We start from the raw sequence: 18,558 nt of genomic DNA on the forward strand, positions 1-18,558 counted from the left end.
TCATTTCAATGTAGGCTTTGAGGCAAACTGCTCTGGCAGATGGGCTCTGGAGCCGAGGATCACTGCAGCAGCGAGGTAGAGGCTGAGGTGCTTAATGCCTTCTCTGCCTCAGTCTTTCACAGTGAGACCAGTTGTCCTTGGGGTACTCCATGCCTGAGCTGGAAGACAGGGACAGGGAACACAACGAAGCCCCGTAATGCAGGAGGGAATGCTCAGTGACCTCCTACACCACTTAGACACTCCCAAGTCTGCAGAGCTGGATGGGATCCACCCAAGAACATTGAGAAAGCTGGTGGAAGAGCTCACCAAGCCACTTTCCATCATTTATCAGCAGTCCTGGCTGGCCAGAGAGGTCCCAGGTGACTGGAGGTTAGCCAGTGTGAAACCCATCTACAAAAAGGGCTGGAAGGAGGATCTGAGAACTACAGGCCCATCAACCTGACCTCAGTGCCAGGAAAGGTCATGGAGCATTTCACCTTGCCATCATACAGAACATGTGGCACAACCCAGGAATCAGGCCCAGCCAGCATGGGTTTGGGAAAGTCAGGTCCTGCTTGCCCAGCCTGATCTCCCTCTATGACAAAGTGACCTGCCTAGTGGATGAGGGCAAGGCTATGGATGATGTCTACCTGCACTTCAGTAAAGCCTTTGATACTGTCTCCCAAAGCATTTGTCCTGGAGAAACTGGCTGCCTGGAGAAATGGAATGGGTGCATTGTTCATTGGGTAGAAAACTGGCTCCATGGCTGGGCCCAGAGGGTGTTGGGGAATGGAATTATTCTGGGAATGGAATTATTCCAGTGAATGGAGCACACCCAGGCAGGACAGCTGTTCCCCCACAAAACCTACATCCTAAGATGAGAAATGACCATGTCTGGGCCTAGACACATCTTGTAAATCTATTTATGCTCTTTCTCAAATGCACTTCCATATAACCTCACTTTCTCTTCCTCTTTTCCCCTTCCATCTTCACCATCTGCCCTCTGTGTCTGCTTCTTCCTCTCAGTCCTCCTATTTCTTTCCCTGTCCTTCTGCTTCTTGAACTAATTCCAAGTCGATATGCTTTTTTCTGCTTTGTAGATCAGGGATTAGGTGGGACATAACTTCTTCAGCTATTCCCCACCACAGCACAGCTACTGGGTGCCCACAGCAGCTTCCTGAGCTCCCCGTTTGTTTTTCTGTCCTCATATCATCTGCAGTTTTGAAGGAGTGATTCTGCTACTCCTGAAGGAAGATGCTCATCATGTTTTCACCTCATTTGTAAAATGACAACAAAGTGATGTTAGGGGTCTAGCTTTGGTTGATGTTTTCCCTCATCCTCCCTTCATTTGCCTCTAGCACAAAGAGACACTTTGGATTTTTTCATGGGGTTTTTGAATCTAGAGCAATGCCCAAAGCAAATAGTATTGCTTGGCCAATCCTACTGGCAATTTTAATGCAGATTATTCCCTCCATACACACATTTGTATGACCTTCTCCCTGAGCAAATTCTCTGAGCCTCTTGTTATAGGTCTTTACCAGAGAGGCCCAGAACAAGAGAGCCCTCGTGATGGAGCTTCCAAGGTCCAATGCCATACAAATAGCAAACACCAGCCCTAATAACCCTCATCAGTCTCTATACCAGGCTGCAGCTGTGGAGTCTGTCCTTTGCTTCCAAACCTCCCCTTGGGATATTAGGCTTTATTAAAAATAAATAGTTACAAATTCTGTTTTACAGCGGATGGCATCAGGGAGAAGAATGGAGGAGGCAAAAGGAGCAAGTGGAGGGTCTGCTGTCCAGTCAGGTCACCTGTCTGTCATCCCAGCTGTGCTGTGCCAGGGAGCAGTCTGAGTGTGGTAAGCACAGGGCCCTGCCTCCTCTGCCAGTATCTCAGGAGAGGAGCTGGACATGTTTTTCAAGAGGACTGGGAGAACTGGATCTGAGTCCATGGAGCCGAGCTGCTTCTGGAGGTGACAGACACTGAAAGCCAAGGAGAGTGCAGAGCAGCCTGTGTAGAACGTCCTTGTCTCCTAGCTTGGCATTTGCCGTGGAAAAATCTATTTCAGTTCTCCTTCTCTTTTATATACAAAATCATGTGCAACAAGCAACAAACATGCAAGTAAACTCCTCCCTTGAGATCCTTCCCCGCTCCCTCCAATAGTCCCAAATTCTCCCTTCTATCCTCATCTGGTCAGTGCTTAGGTGTTGCTCCTCTCCCAGTGACGACGATGACCCTTGACAGCCATGGGGCCTACCCACAGTGAGAGGTGACAGAAAGTCTGCTGTTGCCTCAGCAGCAGAAACACTTGCTGTGGGTCCCAGTCTGTCCACCGAAGGCAGGGACTCCTGCCACCTCTCCAGAGACAAGAAACCAGGCCTGCTGCCCTCCTGTCTCGGGGCAGGAGAGGGGCTCTAGCCCAAGCTGCACACCCAGAAAGAGCAGCTTATCCTCACTCCTCATGAGAAAGGGAGTGTATCTGAGCAGCTCCAGGCCTTGGTGTATCTGGGGGCTGAGAGGCAATCATGGGAGGCATTATTTGGTGGTGAAAGGACTTATCCAGTGTACGGGTATGGAACAGAGGAGACTGTGGGCAATGGGTGTGGAACGGGGAGGCTGGAGGAGTTAGATGGCTGACTCCCTGCGGTATGAGATTGTATCTAGAGGCAGAGTTGCCTGGAGCCGCTCCAGGTCCAGGTGGCTTCCAAAATCCATCATCTGGATGATACCTCCCTCCTCCTTGGTGTTGCCCCCTAACACTACACCCACTTCATCATCATCTTCATCTTCATCTTGACTGACAAGTGCCAGCTCATTCTCGTAGCAGAAGGCACTGGGAGGTGGTGGAGAAGGTAGGATGGTCATCTTGCTCTCTTGCAGCTCCCGGGCTGAGCAGCGAGGTGTGCCAGCTACCTCGTATGTCTTGTGAAAGCGCGAGTAATCCACTTTGTAGTGGTTCTTCTCCTCAAACACAACTGGTTCAAAGCGATGACCCCAAAGGATTTCGCTAGCAAGGTAAGAGCTTCGTGCCTGTGTGGTCATGGCTGTGGCTTCCACCATCCCCTCCAGAATAACCACAATCTCAAAATTCTCCGTCTCCAGCTCTTCCTTGCCAATCCCATAGAGGGGGCTCTCCTCATCAATCTCATGAACGATAATAATGGGTGAGACCAAAAATATACGATCCAGACCCACATCGTAGCCCACATTTAGGTCCCGCTGGTCCAGGGGGAGGTATTCCCCTTCCTCCGTCATGTAGGGTTTGATGAGCTGGGCTCGGACATGGGCCTCCACAATGTGACTCCTCCTCAGGTTGCCCACCCTCCACATGAGACACAGTTTGCCATCCCGCACGGAGATGACGGCATGATGGCTGAAGAGGAGGGTCTGGGCCCGCTTCTTGGGCCTTGCCATCTTGGCCATGATGGTGCCAATCATGAAGGAGTCAATCACGCAGCCCACGATGGACTGCACCACAACTGCCATGATGGCCAGCGGGCACTCCTCAGTCACGCAGCGGAAGCCGTACCCGATGGTTGTCTGTGTCTCCACTGAGAAAAGAAAAGCCCCCAGGAAGCTGTTCACGTGCATGATGCAGGGCTTGAGCAGAGAGGGACTACCTGCCACCGCCGGTGCATTGAGGTCACCGTGGAAGAAGGCGATGCACCAGAAGAGGAAGCCGAAGAAGAGCCAGGAGACCAGGAAGGCGGCAGAGAAGATCATCAGCATGTACCGCCAGCGTGTGTCCACACAGGTGGTGAAGATGTCAGCCATGTAGCGCTGGGATTTGTTGCTCAGGTTGGCAAAGTAAACGTTGCACTGGCCGTTCTTCTTCACGAAGCGGTTGCGGTGCTTCCGCCGGGGAGCATGGCCCTTGCCGTTCCGGCTGTGCCCGTTCATGCTGCCCAGCGTAGAGACCTTGTGTCCATCCTCCTCGGTGGAGACAATGCTGTACCTGGGAACAGAAGAAACAGGCAGTTCCATCAGGAATACACAAAGGGTAACAGCAACCACCGAGACAGCAAGGGCAGGAGGCATGGGTGGTTCGCAGGGGAGCAGTACCACCCTGTAGGATCTCACAACAGCAAACAGCACGTGTCAGTGATTATTGCACCATGGTGCCAACCTGACCAAGCTGGTGGACATACGCTGTAATGTTCGCTGGGTGTTGCTGCCTGGAGGATGCATCTAGCAAGGTCCTGACAGGGCAGCAAAGCAGAAGCAGCTTGTAGCTTGAGGTACCTTCCAGCCTTTATGGTGAGGAGGGATACAAGGCTTTGAAACCTGACAGCAGCTGGCACAGCCAGGAAGCCTGGGAGCAAGCACCCGCAGCCTGACCACGTTTTGGCCCTCATATAATACAAGGCTGGGAGTTTCTATTTTCTCCTCTGCTCTGCTCACTGATTTCATGGTGTGTGGTGACAATGTTTATACACTTCCTGCCTCAGGACAATTCTGTTGCCACAGCAACATGTGTGTCTTCCAGCATCTCTTATCCAAAGCCAAAGGTGTAATTTGGAAATCAACAGCCAAAGCAGTGGCAGTTTCCTTGGCAGAAGCTACACACACATTTTCTGGGAGACCTTTCTCCCTCTGGCTGCCCTCCCTCACGACACTGCCCCTCATGTGATCCCGTGACACTTGCAGATACTCCTTAAAGATGTGATGGTAGATGGTGCTCTGACCACCGAGGAAGCCAAGAGAGTGCACTGAAGCACAGACTGCTCTGCCCTCATGCCTGACCAGCTGCAGCCTCACAGGACCCTGGCAGTCTCTCCCTCCTACCCTGTGATGTTGACATGTCAGCTGGAGTCCTCCAGAATGGGCCTCCATCTCACAGCAAGGACAGCACTGGTGGCTGGAGTTGTGATTCCTGGGAACATGTGGCTTCTGCAGTGCTGCTGGAATCTGTAATTTCTGGTCCAGCAGCACTGCAGTGCTTTGCTTCTCCTCCATAGTATTCCTGCAAGCACTACCCCTACATATGGCATGTTTTGGGTTGGAGGAGGAGAGAGGAGTCATTCCTTAGAACAGGAAAGCCGCTGACAGGTAATTTGAGAAAAATATATCAAAAGGCAGTCTGAATTTAGGGTCTGAGGGGCCAGATGAGGAGCCAGGTCACTCAGGGAAGCAGCAGGTCTTGAGAGGAGGGTTACTCACCGATTGACTCGGACGCTGCCCATGGCTCGCTCAGTCATCGGGTGTCAGGGGGCCGTGGGAGCTGCCAGGCCGTGGGAGCTCATGCAGCAGCACTCACGTGGGACTGGGCAGCTCCAGGTTTCACCTCTGGTGAGCTGGGACCAGCACTGCCATTGCGATTGCTCCTGGGCACGCACCTGGCAGGGAAGGACAAAGCAAAACCCAGTCAGATCCGAACCCCCCCTGGTAGCAGCCATTGGAGCAGCAGGCACAGGCTCCCAGCCTTTTGCTCAGGGAGCGTTGGGAGGTATCCTTGGGGCACCTGCTGCAGCCTGGCTTGGGCAGGTGAGGAGCTGGTGGTGCAGACTGGGTGCACAGCCCGCAGGTGAAGAGCTGGTGGTGCAGACTGGGTGCACAGCCCGCAGACCCCACGTTCCCCAGCCAGCAGAGGAGCAGGGCCGGCCGGTCACCGTCTCCAGACCAAGGGCACAGCAGCTGAGCCGCTCACAGGGCCCTTGCCCTGAGCCATTATATTAATATCAGAGCTTACATGGGGCGAGAGCTGAGCCAGGTTAAGTACCTCTCACACAAGGACTAACAAAGCACAGGAATGCACAGCAGCCCTCAGGGATCCCTGTCAGCCCAGCCTAATTCTGAGGGGATTTTTCCAGGGTGTGCAGAACACCCTGTTTCAAATAAAAGAAGGGAAGCAATGAGTAGAGCCCAAAAGAACTGACAGAAAGGAAGGGCTCAGGGGTAGCCAAAGAGAAGACAGAGGAAACAAACCTTGTGACATGCCCTGTGTACAGCATCCAAGGAGCAGCTCAGCAGCAGAGTCCTGGGAGGATGTCCAGCAGATGTCCCAGCCCAGTCCTCCCAGAATGGAAGGATGGTGAAGCCAAAGACTCAAGAGCCAACCTATTCCACCTGCCCAGAGCTGCTGGGAAGGGAAATGCACTGAGGGGGTAATGACTCACAGATTAGGAAGGGCTTTGTACACCCATGCTAATCCTGCACTGTGGCCTTTGGATTACAGCAGCCAGTGCTGAGTGTGGATGCAGACAGAGCCAGCTAATCTATTTCCTCCCAGCCTCACCAATGAACAGCCACTGGTTGCCAGATATGGGAAAAAATACAAGGATTTTGGGATCAAATGTAAGGCTTAGAGCAGCTTCCAAATGGTTGTGCATGGACAGGAGAGAGGAACAGCAAATGATGTTGCCTAGGATGGAAAAGCTGTGAGAACCATCCTTGTCCCATCATCAGTGCCCCAGAATGGGGCTGCACATGGCCAGAGGTGCCCACCAGCTTTCCCCAGTTAGGACCAGAGCTGGAGAGCAGCAAGAAGGGAGCTCGAGACATCACCTCTGATGGGATGGAGACTACTCAGTTACTGAGGCAGTTAAAGCTCTGCAGCAATGAAAACATGGGTGTTCAGACCAAGGGTATTATGAGACCAGTAGAAGAAAACAACCTTGTAATCCACACAGAGACAAAAGGGACCAGCTGCCCAAAAATCCCCATCAGGAAAAAGCACTTTGACACTGAACTCTGCCAGCTCCCACCACCTCACTACCCTGCAACATCCAAGTCTTCATGAAGTTGGTTTGGCCAGGAATTTTTGCTGTCCAGATGGGTAAACCTATAGCAGACCCTGGGGCTGGTAACCTAAGTTAATCAGAAATGTTGATGTGATGGAGAGAGGTCACTTCATACCCACAGATGGTCCTGCTGGGATAAAGCTGACCAGAGCCATTGCATGTTGAGTTCAGACTGCAGGGTCCCACATGGCTTTGGGAGATGGCAAAGGTGGGCAGTTTAGGTACAACCCTCTGTGCCAGCCCCAGCCAGGAGAGGAAAGGCATCCTCTTCAACTGGCATCATTCTCAGCCAGCCTGGATATGCCAAGCTCATCCTCAGCCTGCACTGACCCCGATAACACAGGGAAGGCCCTGTCACAGCTCACACATATGAGTAATTCACAATTTCCTGAAAGTTTCTACAACCAACAACTCTCTTTCTCCAGCTGCAGAAACAGGTGCACCATTTCTAGAGATTTTGGATTTCTGGCCCAGGCAGCAGCCAGCTCCAAAAGAAAGGGAGGAGGACCTAAGGCCCTCTGCGAAGCCGTGTGCAGCAACACCTGGATCTTTGCTCCTCACCTTTCCCCCCTTCCCAAAAAGGGGCAAAGGAGAAAGATGAAATACAAGGGCTTTGTTCATCTCCAGTTCAGGCTGGTACAGCTATGCTATGGGGTGGGATGAGCACACTGTGTAAGAGCACTACATCCTTTGGTGCTGTGCTTCCTCCTGGTTCCCACATGGAAGCTCATGTCAACCAGAGCTGTGGCAGAGCCTCTTGCAGAGTCCACCATGGCTGGACCGTGCAGCTCAGAGCCTGGGCAGCCTTTGCTGCTGGCTCCACAGTGCCCGAACAGAGTATCAGCAGCTAAAGTCACATCAGTACCTGCAACTGGTACCTAATCACAAGGAAAGTATCTCCATAAAGGATGAAGGCTACCAGTCTGAGCACACATTTTCCATTTGAGAATGGGAAAGTGAATGCTTTTATTTGCAGTAAATGGTTACAAGTGGGAGAACGATGGCTTCAGACTGTGCACAGATCCATAAAACTCACACAGAACTGCGCTCATAGGTCTTTCTCTGATTAAAATTTGAGAATTTTTCTGGTGGATTTGAGGACCTCAGTAACAATGGGCAGCATTTCCGAGGCAGAAACTACATCTTTGCCCATTATGAGCTTGTGGGGGTTTTGCCTGGTGAAGTCTAAATTCTGTTTCATTGCTTCTAGGCCAGCCTGTTCCCAGGTTTTCATTCCCCAGCTTGCATCTCTCCAGCTGTACACGGAGAGTAAAGATCTCCTGCTTCAGGCTCTCCATGTTTGTTTCGGCATTCAGAGCCCGCTGGGTCATTATCTGAAGATGACACTCAGTCTTCTGGACTAAGGATTGGAGCTCTTGGACTTCCCTCTCTCGCTCAGCCTTGCTGGCCTTCAGCTGATCCTGCAGGCTCGCCACCATGCACACCTGTCTCTTCAAGTTGTTCTGGAAGGTCTGGAACATTCTCCTGACCATGGCATTGTCCTTCCTGAGTGCATCATTCTCACCCCTGAGCCTGTCATAATGCTCCCTGAGCACGTTGTATTCCTCCCTGATCAAGATGTCCTCAGCCATGAACATAGCCCTGTCCTTCCTGAGCTCTTTGAACTCCTGCTTGAGTGCGAAGTTCTCCTCTGCAAGCATGATGTTCGCGTTCCTGACCATTTCGTTCTCCGACCTGAGCATGCTGTTCTCCTGCCACAGTGAGTCGTAGGTTGGCTGCATGGGCAGGGACTCTCTGTCCTTGACGTCCTCACCATCCTCCCTGCGCAGCACATGGGGCTCCGCTCCCATGGTGCTCTCTGGATGTCCCACAAAATGGTCACTGGCATGGGCCTGTGTGGCAGTGGCCTCTGCCCCCAAGTGCCAGCCTGAGCTGTGCTGGAAAGAGTCATGGAAGCCACCTGGTGCTGTACCGGCCTTTAGGGGGGCAGGCAACCTCTGATGCCCAGGAAGGTGGTAGGTTGGGCTGGGCTCCTTATCTCCATCCAATCTGCCAGACATTCCCATGTCTTTGTAAAATGGTTCCTGAAGCTCCTGATCTTCCTTCTCAAGCTCCAGTGCATGCTTGGCCCACCCCACCTGTTCATCTTTCACCATGTGAGAGTCCCCAGGAGTTACAAAAGATGTGGGTTCTCCCAGATCCTCTGTCTTCTTTTCATCTGTGCTGTTCCTGCTCTTGCACAAGGGTGAAGGAACGTCAGGATGGCAGGAGTTCCCTGATTCTTTACTGTCATCATCACCACCATCATTGCCATCATCACCTTGCAAGCCTTGAGATTCTGGGTAGACCATCATCATTAGCCCAAAGATGCGAAATGACTGCGACGTTTTTCAAGATGCTCTCAGCTGCAGTAAAAAGGAGAATCCAAATTGTGTTCCTGGAGTGCAGGCCATGCAAGCTGTTGACGCTGGCAAGCTGTGTGCCACCTTCTGCAGCCTCAGCAGTGCTTGTTGTGGCCACCAAAATCCCTCTGTTCAGAACATCAGGATCAGGAGGTGTTCAGGAGGGAGAGGAGAGCCACAAACCTCTGCATCTTGGCTCTGGGGACACCTGGAACCCCCAACATTCCAAGGTCTGTGATGTCATCAAGTTCCATGTGTGCTGAGTTGCCAGAAGCAGGGGAGGGGGAGGAAGCAATCAACTGCTGTCCTGATTCTGTCTAGGACTGAGTTAATTTTCTTCATAGTAGCCAGCACAGTGTTGGACTTAGTATGAGAATAATGCTGATAACACAGATTTGCTGGAGCTCTTGTTAAGTAGTGGCTTACTCCAAGACAAGGACTTTTCTGTTGCTCATGTTCTGCCACTGAGGAGTTGCACAGGAATCCAGGAGGGAGCATGGCCAGAACAGCTGGTCCAAACTAGCCAGAGGGATATTCTATGCCACAGAATATCATGCCCAGAATATAACTGGGGGATTTAACTGGAAGGGGCTGATGAATGCCTGGGGACGTGCTGGGCATCAGTCATTGGGTGGTGAGTAATGGGGTTGTGCATCACGTGTTTCTCTTGGATCCTCTTATTCTCTCTCTCTGTGCTTATTATTACTATTACTGTTATATTATTATTATTATTGACATGTTTATTATTGTTATATTTTGTTTCAATTATTAAATTGTTTTTATTTCAACCCACAAAGTTTACCTTTTCTTTTTGATTCCCCTCCCCGCTGTGGATGGGGGCAGTGGGAGGGAGAGAGGGGGCTGTGTGATAGTTAAGTTGCCTGCTGGCGTTAAACCACAGCAGCTGCAAAAGGTGATTTTGGCAGCATGAGGATAAGCTGTCCTCCCGGTGTACAGCTGACCCCAGCTTGGGGATGCTGCCAGTGAGCAGCTCATGAAGCCACCTGAGACCTCCAGTGTAAAGGAGGGAACAGGAACAATCTAGTCTGGGCAGGCAGCATGGCCCAGAGGGGACAGCCCTGTCCCACAGGGTACGGAGACACCTCCACCAGCAAGGCCAAGCCACTGGCACTTGGTTGGGGCTGACCCTGGTCAGGGGCAGGAGACATCACCGGCACTTTGGCCACAGGCATCCGTCTAAGCTGAGCGGGCAGTGCAGGGTCCACACTGTGGTGCTGCCAATCTGATTCATCCCTGCTGCCAGCTGGCACAGGGAAGTGTTAGTAATACCCAGTGCCACAAACTCAGAGCGGCACGAGCCAGGAGACGAACAAAAATAAACACGTTTCCCACTTCCACCCCAACACACCCCCACAGCGCGTGGTGCCGCCATGGGAAGGACAGACAGGCAGGCAAGAAACGCCTGGGCTGGGCACTGCTGCCACATTCGGTCACTGTCCCTCCTCAGCAGCCGGTGGGCCAGGGCCACCACCGACGTCCCTGCTGGCAAAATCAATGCCACCAGCTTGGCAAGGCCTGGGGGCTTGCCAGGAGCCCAAACCCTATGCAAATGTAGTTCAAATGGCTGTGAAAAGGTCCCATTGCCACTTGGAAACCTGAAACAGAAATTGAATGAAAGGGGAAGGCTCAGAGGTGTCTCTGGCAGAAGGGGATTATATTCATATCCTGAACAGGCAGCTGCCTGTCACATGGACAAGGAGGAGGAAAGCCTGGCTGAGGACAGAGACACCAGTCCAGAGCATGCCTGAGGGCATTTCTTGGAGCTTGCTCCTGAGACCCACATGTGAAGGAGGAAGCTGCAGAGTCAGTGGCAATTCCTATGGAGTGGTATGAAACAAAGCTGGTGGGTGCAGCAAGAAGAGAGGCTAGGCTGGAGGCTGCAGCCTGGACAGAAGCCTCCCCATCCCTCTGCTGCCTGTCCTGGGAGTACATGAACACACATGAATTTCATGGCCTGCAGAAGCCCCCCAAGCACTTTTGAAAGCTGCTGCAGCATGGCTGTCACAGCCACTGCCTTGCAGCATTGAAACAGCCAGCCAGTTGGGCCTCCAGGGGCCAGCAGCTGCCTCCAGCCCCAAAGCATGTGCTACCCTTCCCTCTTTCCCAATCCCTCCCGTGTCTTAGATTGAGCAATGCCAGGGACACCACCACGGTGCTGCAGTCATCTCCTCCTTCCCGTGTGACACCGTGCTCCAGCAGCACAAGCCATCACACCAGCCCACGCTGCCACCCCAGTTCTGCTCTGGCCCTGAACAGGCACGTGGGGCTGCACTGCTCCTGTCCCTTTCCAAGGGATCTGCAGCATAATGAGGTCAAGGTGCTTGGTGCCGGGGCAATACCTCCATTGCTCCATCCCCTGTACACAGTGCAGCGCCTCGCACGTCCCAGTCTTTCTCCAGCCCCTGCCAGAGTAGATCATATACTGTCAATCCTTCCTTAAATTTGCAATGGAAGAGTCTCATGAAACAGAACAGAAAAGTCCACGCTAAAGCACTCCCCCACTTCTCTTTTTATAACAACCATATCTGGTGCTCTGGGACATACACTGTGAGCGACAACGATGGAAAAATCCCAGGGTATTTTTACACTCTCAGTCTTTGCTTTATCGGGAGTTGTCTGGCAAATGCTTCTCTCCTGTCTGTGGTCAATATCGCAGCCGCTGGTCGCGCTCGGCTTTGTGCCTTTGTCCCTGCCACCGGCTGGCTCGGGAGCAGCATCCACAGCCCAGGCTGCCAGCTCGGCACGCTGACAGCACGGCAGACCAACTTCTCGCCTCTTGGGGAGTCGGGGCGGAAACACCCGCAGCTGAGGAGGGACCTCTCTGCCTTTTAGCAGAGCCTTGCAGACCCACAGCACTTAGTGTGTCCTCTCCATCCTCTTTGTAACTCCATCTCTTCTCCTATTCCTCAGGAATATTCCCAGGGTTCATGCTGGGGCTTAGGGGGTAGCTCTGTGCCGTGAGGGGCTGTCCTGCCACAAGAGCCAGCGGCCGAGCTCTCGCTGCTCCGTGCTGGCAGGGCAGGCTGCCAGGCGCTGCACGGGCTCACGCCAAGGCACAGTCACCGTGCAGGAGAGTTTTACCATATTAGAAAAGCAACTGACATATGGAAGGTGAGGGGAGGAAGCTGTAATCAACTCTATACCATTTTTATATACACACTTCTGCCTTTTCGTTCAATAATTATAAATAGATCAGGTGCCAACAGTCCCCATCTGCCCCTCAAGGCATGATCCGCTGACCAGTTTCCCTCTCCAAAAGAGGATTTTATTCATGTGCCTCTGCCCGGTTTATATTTTGGAGTGGAGTGAGAAGGGGGGATATTTTTTCCCCCTGTGAAGCTCTGGAGCCTGAGGATGGGTAATATGAAAACAAAACAAAATGATTTGAAGTTAAACCATCTCAGTGTGTGACTCAGAGCTATTCATAGCTCCCTGAAGCCAGCTGCAGCAACGGAGCCAGAAGGATTCTGCCCGTATTATTATTCCAATTACCATCTGAATTAAAAGTTTGAGCAGTGATCAGCCCACATGCTGATGGGAGGGGGAGAAAAGAAAGCAAAGAGAGAAGGAGAGAAAGAGTGAGAGGGAGAAAAAACAGATAAAAATGGGAACCGCACAAAGGTCCCCAGGATGACAAAGTCAGGAAGAGGCACAGAAAGGTGACAGCATCACCTCCCGCCTGCTCCCACACCGCCCCAGCGATCCCTGCTGCGGCTGCACCGTCCAGACAATGGCGCTGCGAGAGCAGCTGCCTACCCCCAGGATCTCAGACTAGGTGGGGGATACCCCATGGTGGGGTTGCTGGGACTGGCACCAGCAGTCACCCACTCCTCTCTGGCCAAAATGGGGCTGGGGGTACACGACACAGGGGCTGGGGGCTGGACTGAGCAGGATTGTAAGGAGAGGATGCTGCTGGAGTGGCAGCTGGGGAGAAGCCCCTGCTTTTTCTTGCTGAGTGAGGAAGGTGGGTGTTATTCTCTGTGGCTGGCATCACAGGAAAAATTAAATGCTCAGAAGGGCCCTGGCCTTCCCGGGGTAGTGTAATTGGCCAAAAAGGAACCCAGCTTTTGTAGCAGCCAGGGTGCAGACTGCATCCCACCTGCTCCCGAGGAAACACAGGGACTGACATACCCCCAGCAATCTGCTGCCAAAACTAGACCCCAAAGGGTTGGTGCAAAACCTGCAAAAGCTGAAAAACTGAAGGCTCTGGGGTGTCCCTGAGGTCCCCACATCCCAGGCAGATGCAGTGCACTCAGGTCACCTCCTCCAGCTTCCCAGCACAAGTGCACAGTGCAAAGGATGTCTTCACTAATCTCTGCATCCCTGGAACTCCCTTCACTGGGCGTCCTGCCCTGTGGGAGCCCTGATGTAAGGCCATTCCCAGCAGCATCCCTTCAGCATCTCTTCAGCACAAAGTGCCTGGCCATGTGGGATGTCTTGATGGCTTTTGGCTACTCAGGGGACAAGGATAATTATCGGTGTGCAGGAAAAGGGGAGCAGGAGTGGCTTACATCATCTGCATGCCTGCTGCAGTTCTGGTCTTGACAGGGCAGGGATGGACTGCCGGTGACTCTGCCAAGCACCCAGCAAGGCAGGTGCCTGCAAATAGTTTATGAATGATGATAACAACAGTGACAGCAGCAAGGATGAGCAACAACCAGGGCAAAGCCTGCTCTGCACCGAGTCCCTGATCGAGAGTGGCTGCAGCCACTTCTCCGCACCCAGCTGCTGCACGACAGCTGAGTTCCCAGCCTGGCCTGGCTGCTAAGCACTAACCCATCAGCGACAGGGAAAAACATCTCCCTTCACCCCCCTTGTCGCTGGGCTAACAGGGAGCTGAGCAGAGCCAGAAGCCTCCTGAAAGGGCCCCAGCTGCTCCCCTTTCAGCCATGCCTGCTAGGCACCAGAAACGGAGCACAGGGAGCACCCCAGGTAAGCTGCAAAACCGCATTCCTACAGAGAGAGGATCAAGTATTTCACTACAGGTTTGCTGACTTCTATTCCTGCGGCTTGATCCGTCAGGTTTAACAAGCACATCTGGAGGGTGTCAAGCCTAAGTGCTGCCCAGCTCACGCAGTACGGAGTACATTGCCCGCTCCCTACCCCCAGCTCTCCCACAGGTCTGCCATCGCTGGGGCAGAGCGGTGCTCGGGGGACACGGCGGCTGCATCTGCACACTGCCAGGACTGCGATACCCCCCTGCCATCACCACGGGTGGCTGTCATAGCCCTGCTCCTCCGGGCTGCGACAGTGGCTCCCGCCGGGATCCTGCCTGCTCACCTGCCTGTCGCCTGCTGGCGCTCGGCGCTGCCCGCAACTTCTGCCTGCTCACCGCCGCCCGGACACGAGGCTGTTTCTTGGTGCTGGGAACAACGGGAACGGGAGAGGAGAGGAGTTGTGGGGCCGCTGTGTCTGGTCCCGTGGCAGGCACCGCCTCTTCATAATGCCATCGAGCTTTTCCGAGGGGTGAAGCGCCGGTCTGCCCTGGGATCCCCGGTGCCCTTCAGCCCCGCACTCACCGTGCTGCTGGTGGGGACGATTTATAGAGCTCTCCCGAGGCTCTGCCCTCCTCTAGAGCAGAGTCACTTTCGACATCCACCTGCTCTAAGGCTCCTTTCAGCTGGTCAGTCTGCGCGGGTGCTTTAGCAGGCTGCCGGCAGAAAGGGAGCCGGCGAGAGGAGAGGGGAGAGCGAAGCTGAAGGCAGGGAAAGGAGAACAGGAAGCAGAGAGGCAGCTGGGACCAGGCCAGCAGCTCTTTGTACCAGTGCTGGTACCGCTTGCCAGGGAGGGAAGGAGGTGGGGAGATGTGTCAGGGTCGTTTCTCTGAGCCTTTTGCAGGGGACAGAATGGGGGACGCTGCTTCCCTCATTATAGAACAGCACCAGGCTTCCTCTGAAGTGTTTCAGGAGAAATGTTGCCATAGAAATAAAACAGCCGTCCAGATTGTGAGGGGCAGACCCACTGCCATGGTGGCAGGGGCGTGGGCAGGGTGGCGGCAGGAGCCCCTGGCTGGTGGCGTGGGGAGGTGCCGGGCTGGAGGGCGCCTTGTTCTCCACCCTCCAGTCCCTGATTTCCAGTGAGAGCAGCGGTGGGGCTGCTGGGCCAGCATGGCTGGTGCCAGGAGATGGTGGGCATCTCCTCCCCAGATAAACCAGTGGGTGAATGCCACAACTGTCCCTGAAGCAAGCTGCCTGCTGCCAGGCTCCCAGGAGGACCGGCACGGAGGTGCATGGATCTCTGGGGCAACGGGAGCAGGGTCACATTGCAGCCAACTCCCATCCCTCAGCAGCCCGTGCCACGGCACCACCTTCACTGCTGCAGAACGAGCCTCAGAGCTCTGAGGGCGAGAACCAGCTCAAAAGCAGCCCTTGCCTGTCCCAAGCTCCCCACTGCCAGAGAATCAGCATCTCTCCCAAGAAGGGGCTCCAATCCCAACCATCACCGTTAAAACCACCTTGTCTGGCGAGGACAACCGGTGCCGGTGCCTCTGGGGGTTCCCCCTGAGGCCCCTCCGCCCTGGTAAGGGGCACAGGAGCAGTGACGTCAAGGAGCAGGAATTCAGCCTGACTCAGTTTCGCAGCGTTGCGGGGCAAGCGCAGACGGCTTCACTCAGCCCGTGCCATTCACAGAAAAGCGAGCGCCAGCGGGAGGCTGGGAGCCGCGTGGATGAGTAAGGGATCGATTGCTGAGACGCCAGCATCCATCCATCGATCGCGGGCCGCGCTGCCGGGCTGAGCCAGCCCAGTGCCATAGCGGGGCGGGCCAGCGGGGCGTGCCGAGGGCACAGGGACACTCACTGCTGCGCTCTGCTCCGCACCGATGTCAGCGGGCACAGGTATCCGTCACCGTGCCCTCCTGCCCCTTGCTGGCACCCTCCCGCCACTGACACCACCCCAGGGACGCGGCTGCTTCCCGGGCGTGGCCGATGGCTGAGCTTGGGGTGGCCGAGAGGCTGGAGGGGCCGGTGGGGACTGGTCCTGCCAAGAAACTCCATCCCTCCCCAGCCACCTCCTGGCTTTCCGGTTTTCCTTGCAAACCATGGCGGGGGGCTTCAAGGGACAAGGACCACTGCCAGCACCACACGTCGGGGCACTTGCTCTTAGCACCCAAACAGGGAGAGATGGAAGAAAAACAAGGTGGAGGAGAGGGAACCCACTTTCCTCCAGATCAGCCCTCTCCAGATTATCCTTTCTGTGGCCATCCTCCCCATTTGTCCTTTCCTCACCACTCCCTGTCCCCAGCAGATTCATGCTTCCCCCTAAGGCACGTATTTGCCCTGTATTGATTGTTATTTTCAGTGGCTGCAAACACTGACGGGGTGTCTCAGGCTTCTGTGGGTGCCACTTCTGGTGGTGAATGGAGAAGGGGCACATTCCCACGTCTCTGCCAAGATGTATTCCCCATGCACCTGCCTGATCCCTCCCAGGCTCTGGGTAACCTCAAGCCCTGGGCTCATCTCCACACATCCCACCTCCTGTGGGAGGAGGTGGATGCTCCTCCTGAGAAGCCAGGGAGGGCACAGAGCAGGGTTGGAGGTAGCCTTGGAGCTACGTCACCTCTGCCACGCGTTCCCGTGTGCACTGTCACTGTGTGCCCCTCACAGCACCCCCCAAGGGGAGGCAGGGGAGAAGGGAGAGGCCCCAGAGCTGCTGTTTGCTGTGCCATCCATCGATGGAGCCAGGGCTGGGCAGCAGGGACAGGTAACTCCAGGCTCTTCCCAGAAGGATTTGGATGACTCCAGGCTATTTGCCCAGGAGGGATGGCCGTGGGGGCTGAGGGGCCAGGGATGTCCGAGGTGATCTGCCAGCACCATGCAAACCTGCCTGCCCACTCCTGCCCTGGTGGGGAAGCTGACCTTGCCAACAGGGAGCACAGGCAGAGTTCCTCTGGTAGTTTGCTCATGGCTTCCTCCTGAGCTCCTTCACCCAAAGCCACCAGCCAGAAGACCCTTTGCACCGTGCCTCTCTGGGGGGGTGTTGGACCACCACTGGCATGATCAGCCATGCCGGGACTAGGAGAGGTGGAAGGCAAGGAAAAGGGGGGCAAATCTGGAGCCCAAAAAGCTCCACAGGCAGCAGGAGAACAAACACATCCACTTCAGCCCCATTTGCACCTGAGGGCTTGGAGAGCAGGACTCCAGCTGCCTTTTTCTGTGTGAACTGGCCAGGACCAGCACAGAGAAGAATCCACAGAGCAGGAGAAGCAAAAGGTGAGCAACACCCAGCCCAGGGCTAGAAGACACTAAGAAAACACGGGGAACTGAAAAAATGAAGAAGTTACCTGCAAAGGGACCGAAGTCAGGGTGGCAAGGGGGCGGGGAGGGAAGCCGGGGAGGTTTCGAGGCAGGAGCCACCCCTGCCCCTCGGCCCGCGGCCGCCCCGGGAGCTGTGCGTGCATACGCCATGCACACCAGGCAACTTTATTATTCACTGGCACGCTCACACGAAGCCACGCATCTCTCCCCAAGTTATATTTATAGCTGTTCCTCAGAGCGAACGCAAATGAAACAATATATTATTTTCCTAAGGGAGAAAAGCCCTTCCCGCTCTCCTGCCGGAGAGGAGAGCAGCGCGCCCGGCACCGCCTCTTACCCGGGTCCTGCCGAGGGCTGCCGCCGGCTCCAGCCGTGCCGAGCCAGCATCAGAGGAACGGGAAAGCGGCCGCTCTCTCCATCTCACCATGAAATGCCTCAGCCGGACCGGAGGAATCAGGGAAGTCTCTCTGCAGTCCTCGCTCGCCTCCAGCCTAGGTTTATTTTTTTCCCCTCCGAAGAGCTACTTCTCCGCTGCGACCTGCTCCTCTCCTAACTCTGCCCTGCCCACGCCAGCGCTCTCCTTCTGCCTCTGCCTCTCAGAATTTTTTTGCTCCCAGGAGCGTCCATCCCACGGAGTGCTGATGTGCCTTCGTGGCTCAGCGACGGGTTTAGGTCTCCCCCTCCTGCCTGGCTCCCTCCTTCTCTGGCATTATGTGCCCGTGCCCCTTGCTGCCCCCCTGCTCTAGTCCCCAGATCCCCCCTCTCCCTGACACTCTTCCTCCCCGTGCGCTCCGCTCCCTTTCCCTGGCTGCCTCTCCCCCTCGCTGATTGCTATGCAGTCTGTAGCTGAGAAGTCAGTAACTCCGTGGTAGGATCCAACAGCTTTCCCTACTTTAGCCCATCCTCGCATGTGAGCTCAGAGCTGCGGAGCCGCCATGGGGGAGACAGAGCAGCCATCGGCAGCGGGAAAGGGATGCTGGGGCCGCCAGGTGCCCCCGAGGAGGTGGATCCTCCTCCTAGCCTGCTGCACAGAGATTAAATAACTACCGTCAGAGGGTTCTTTCCCACCTGGATTTGGGGTGCTGGGCTGACACCTCGCCCTGAGGAAGGACCAGGCTCTCCCAGCTGGTGCAGCGTGTTTGCTGTGGGGCATTGCCTCCCCACTCTACAGAGCAGATGATTTCCTGCCGGGATGAGCGATGC

At 54.8% G+C, this 18,558-nt stretch overlaps 1 protein-coding gene across 3 annotated transcripts; it reads right to left on the bottom strand.

Annotated features, from left to right (window-relative positions):
* Window positions 1–1,663: 1,663 nt before the first annotated feature.
* KCNJ4 (potassium inwardly rectifying channel subfamily J member 4) lies at window positions 1,664–18,100 on the bottom strand. 3 transcript variants are annotated; one of them, XM_071422861.1, is made up of 3 exons: window positions 17,693–18,100; window positions 5,138–5,313; window positions 1,664–3,932 (listed from the first exon to the last, which is right to left on the bottom strand). In XM_071422861.1, the coding sequence occupies exons 2-3, from the start codon at window positions 5,173–5,175 to the stop codon at window positions 2,603–2,605; spliced, it is 1,368 nt and encodes a 455-aa protein (XP_071278962.1). In that variant the 5' UTR covers window positions 5,176–5,313; window positions 17,693–18,100; the 3' UTR covers window positions 1,664–2,602. The 3 variants fall into 3 exon arrangements, with proteins under 3 accessions (XP_071278962.1, XP_071278963.1, XP_071278964.1); XM_071422862.1 differs by lacking the exon at window positions 17,693–18,100 and adding an exon at window positions 14,382–15,842; XM_071422863.1 differs by lacking the exon at window positions 17,693–18,100 and adding an exon at window positions 5,903–7,813.
* Window positions 18,101–18,558: the final 458 nt, after the last annotated feature.

This window comes from Agelaius tricolor, unplaced genomic scaffold, assembly GCF_023055355.1.
Source record: "Agelaius tricolor isolate 1412-34295 unplaced genomic scaffold, bAgeTri1.0.p SCAF_3, whole genome shotgun sequence".
Classification (NCBI taxonomy): Eukaryota; Metazoa; Chordata; class Aves; order Passeriformes; family Icteridae; genus Agelaius; species Agelaius tricolor.

Excerpts from the sequence above, each read along its gene's own strand:
- KCNJ4 (XM_071422861.1), bottom strand. The coding sequence starts at position 5,175 with ATGACTGAGCGAGCCATGGGCAGCGTCCGAGTCAATCG. Across the intron at positions 3,933-5,137 it reads GGCAGCGTCCGAGTCAATCG|GTACAGCATTGTCTCCACCG; the intron begins GTGAGTAACCCT and ends TTCTGTTCCCAG.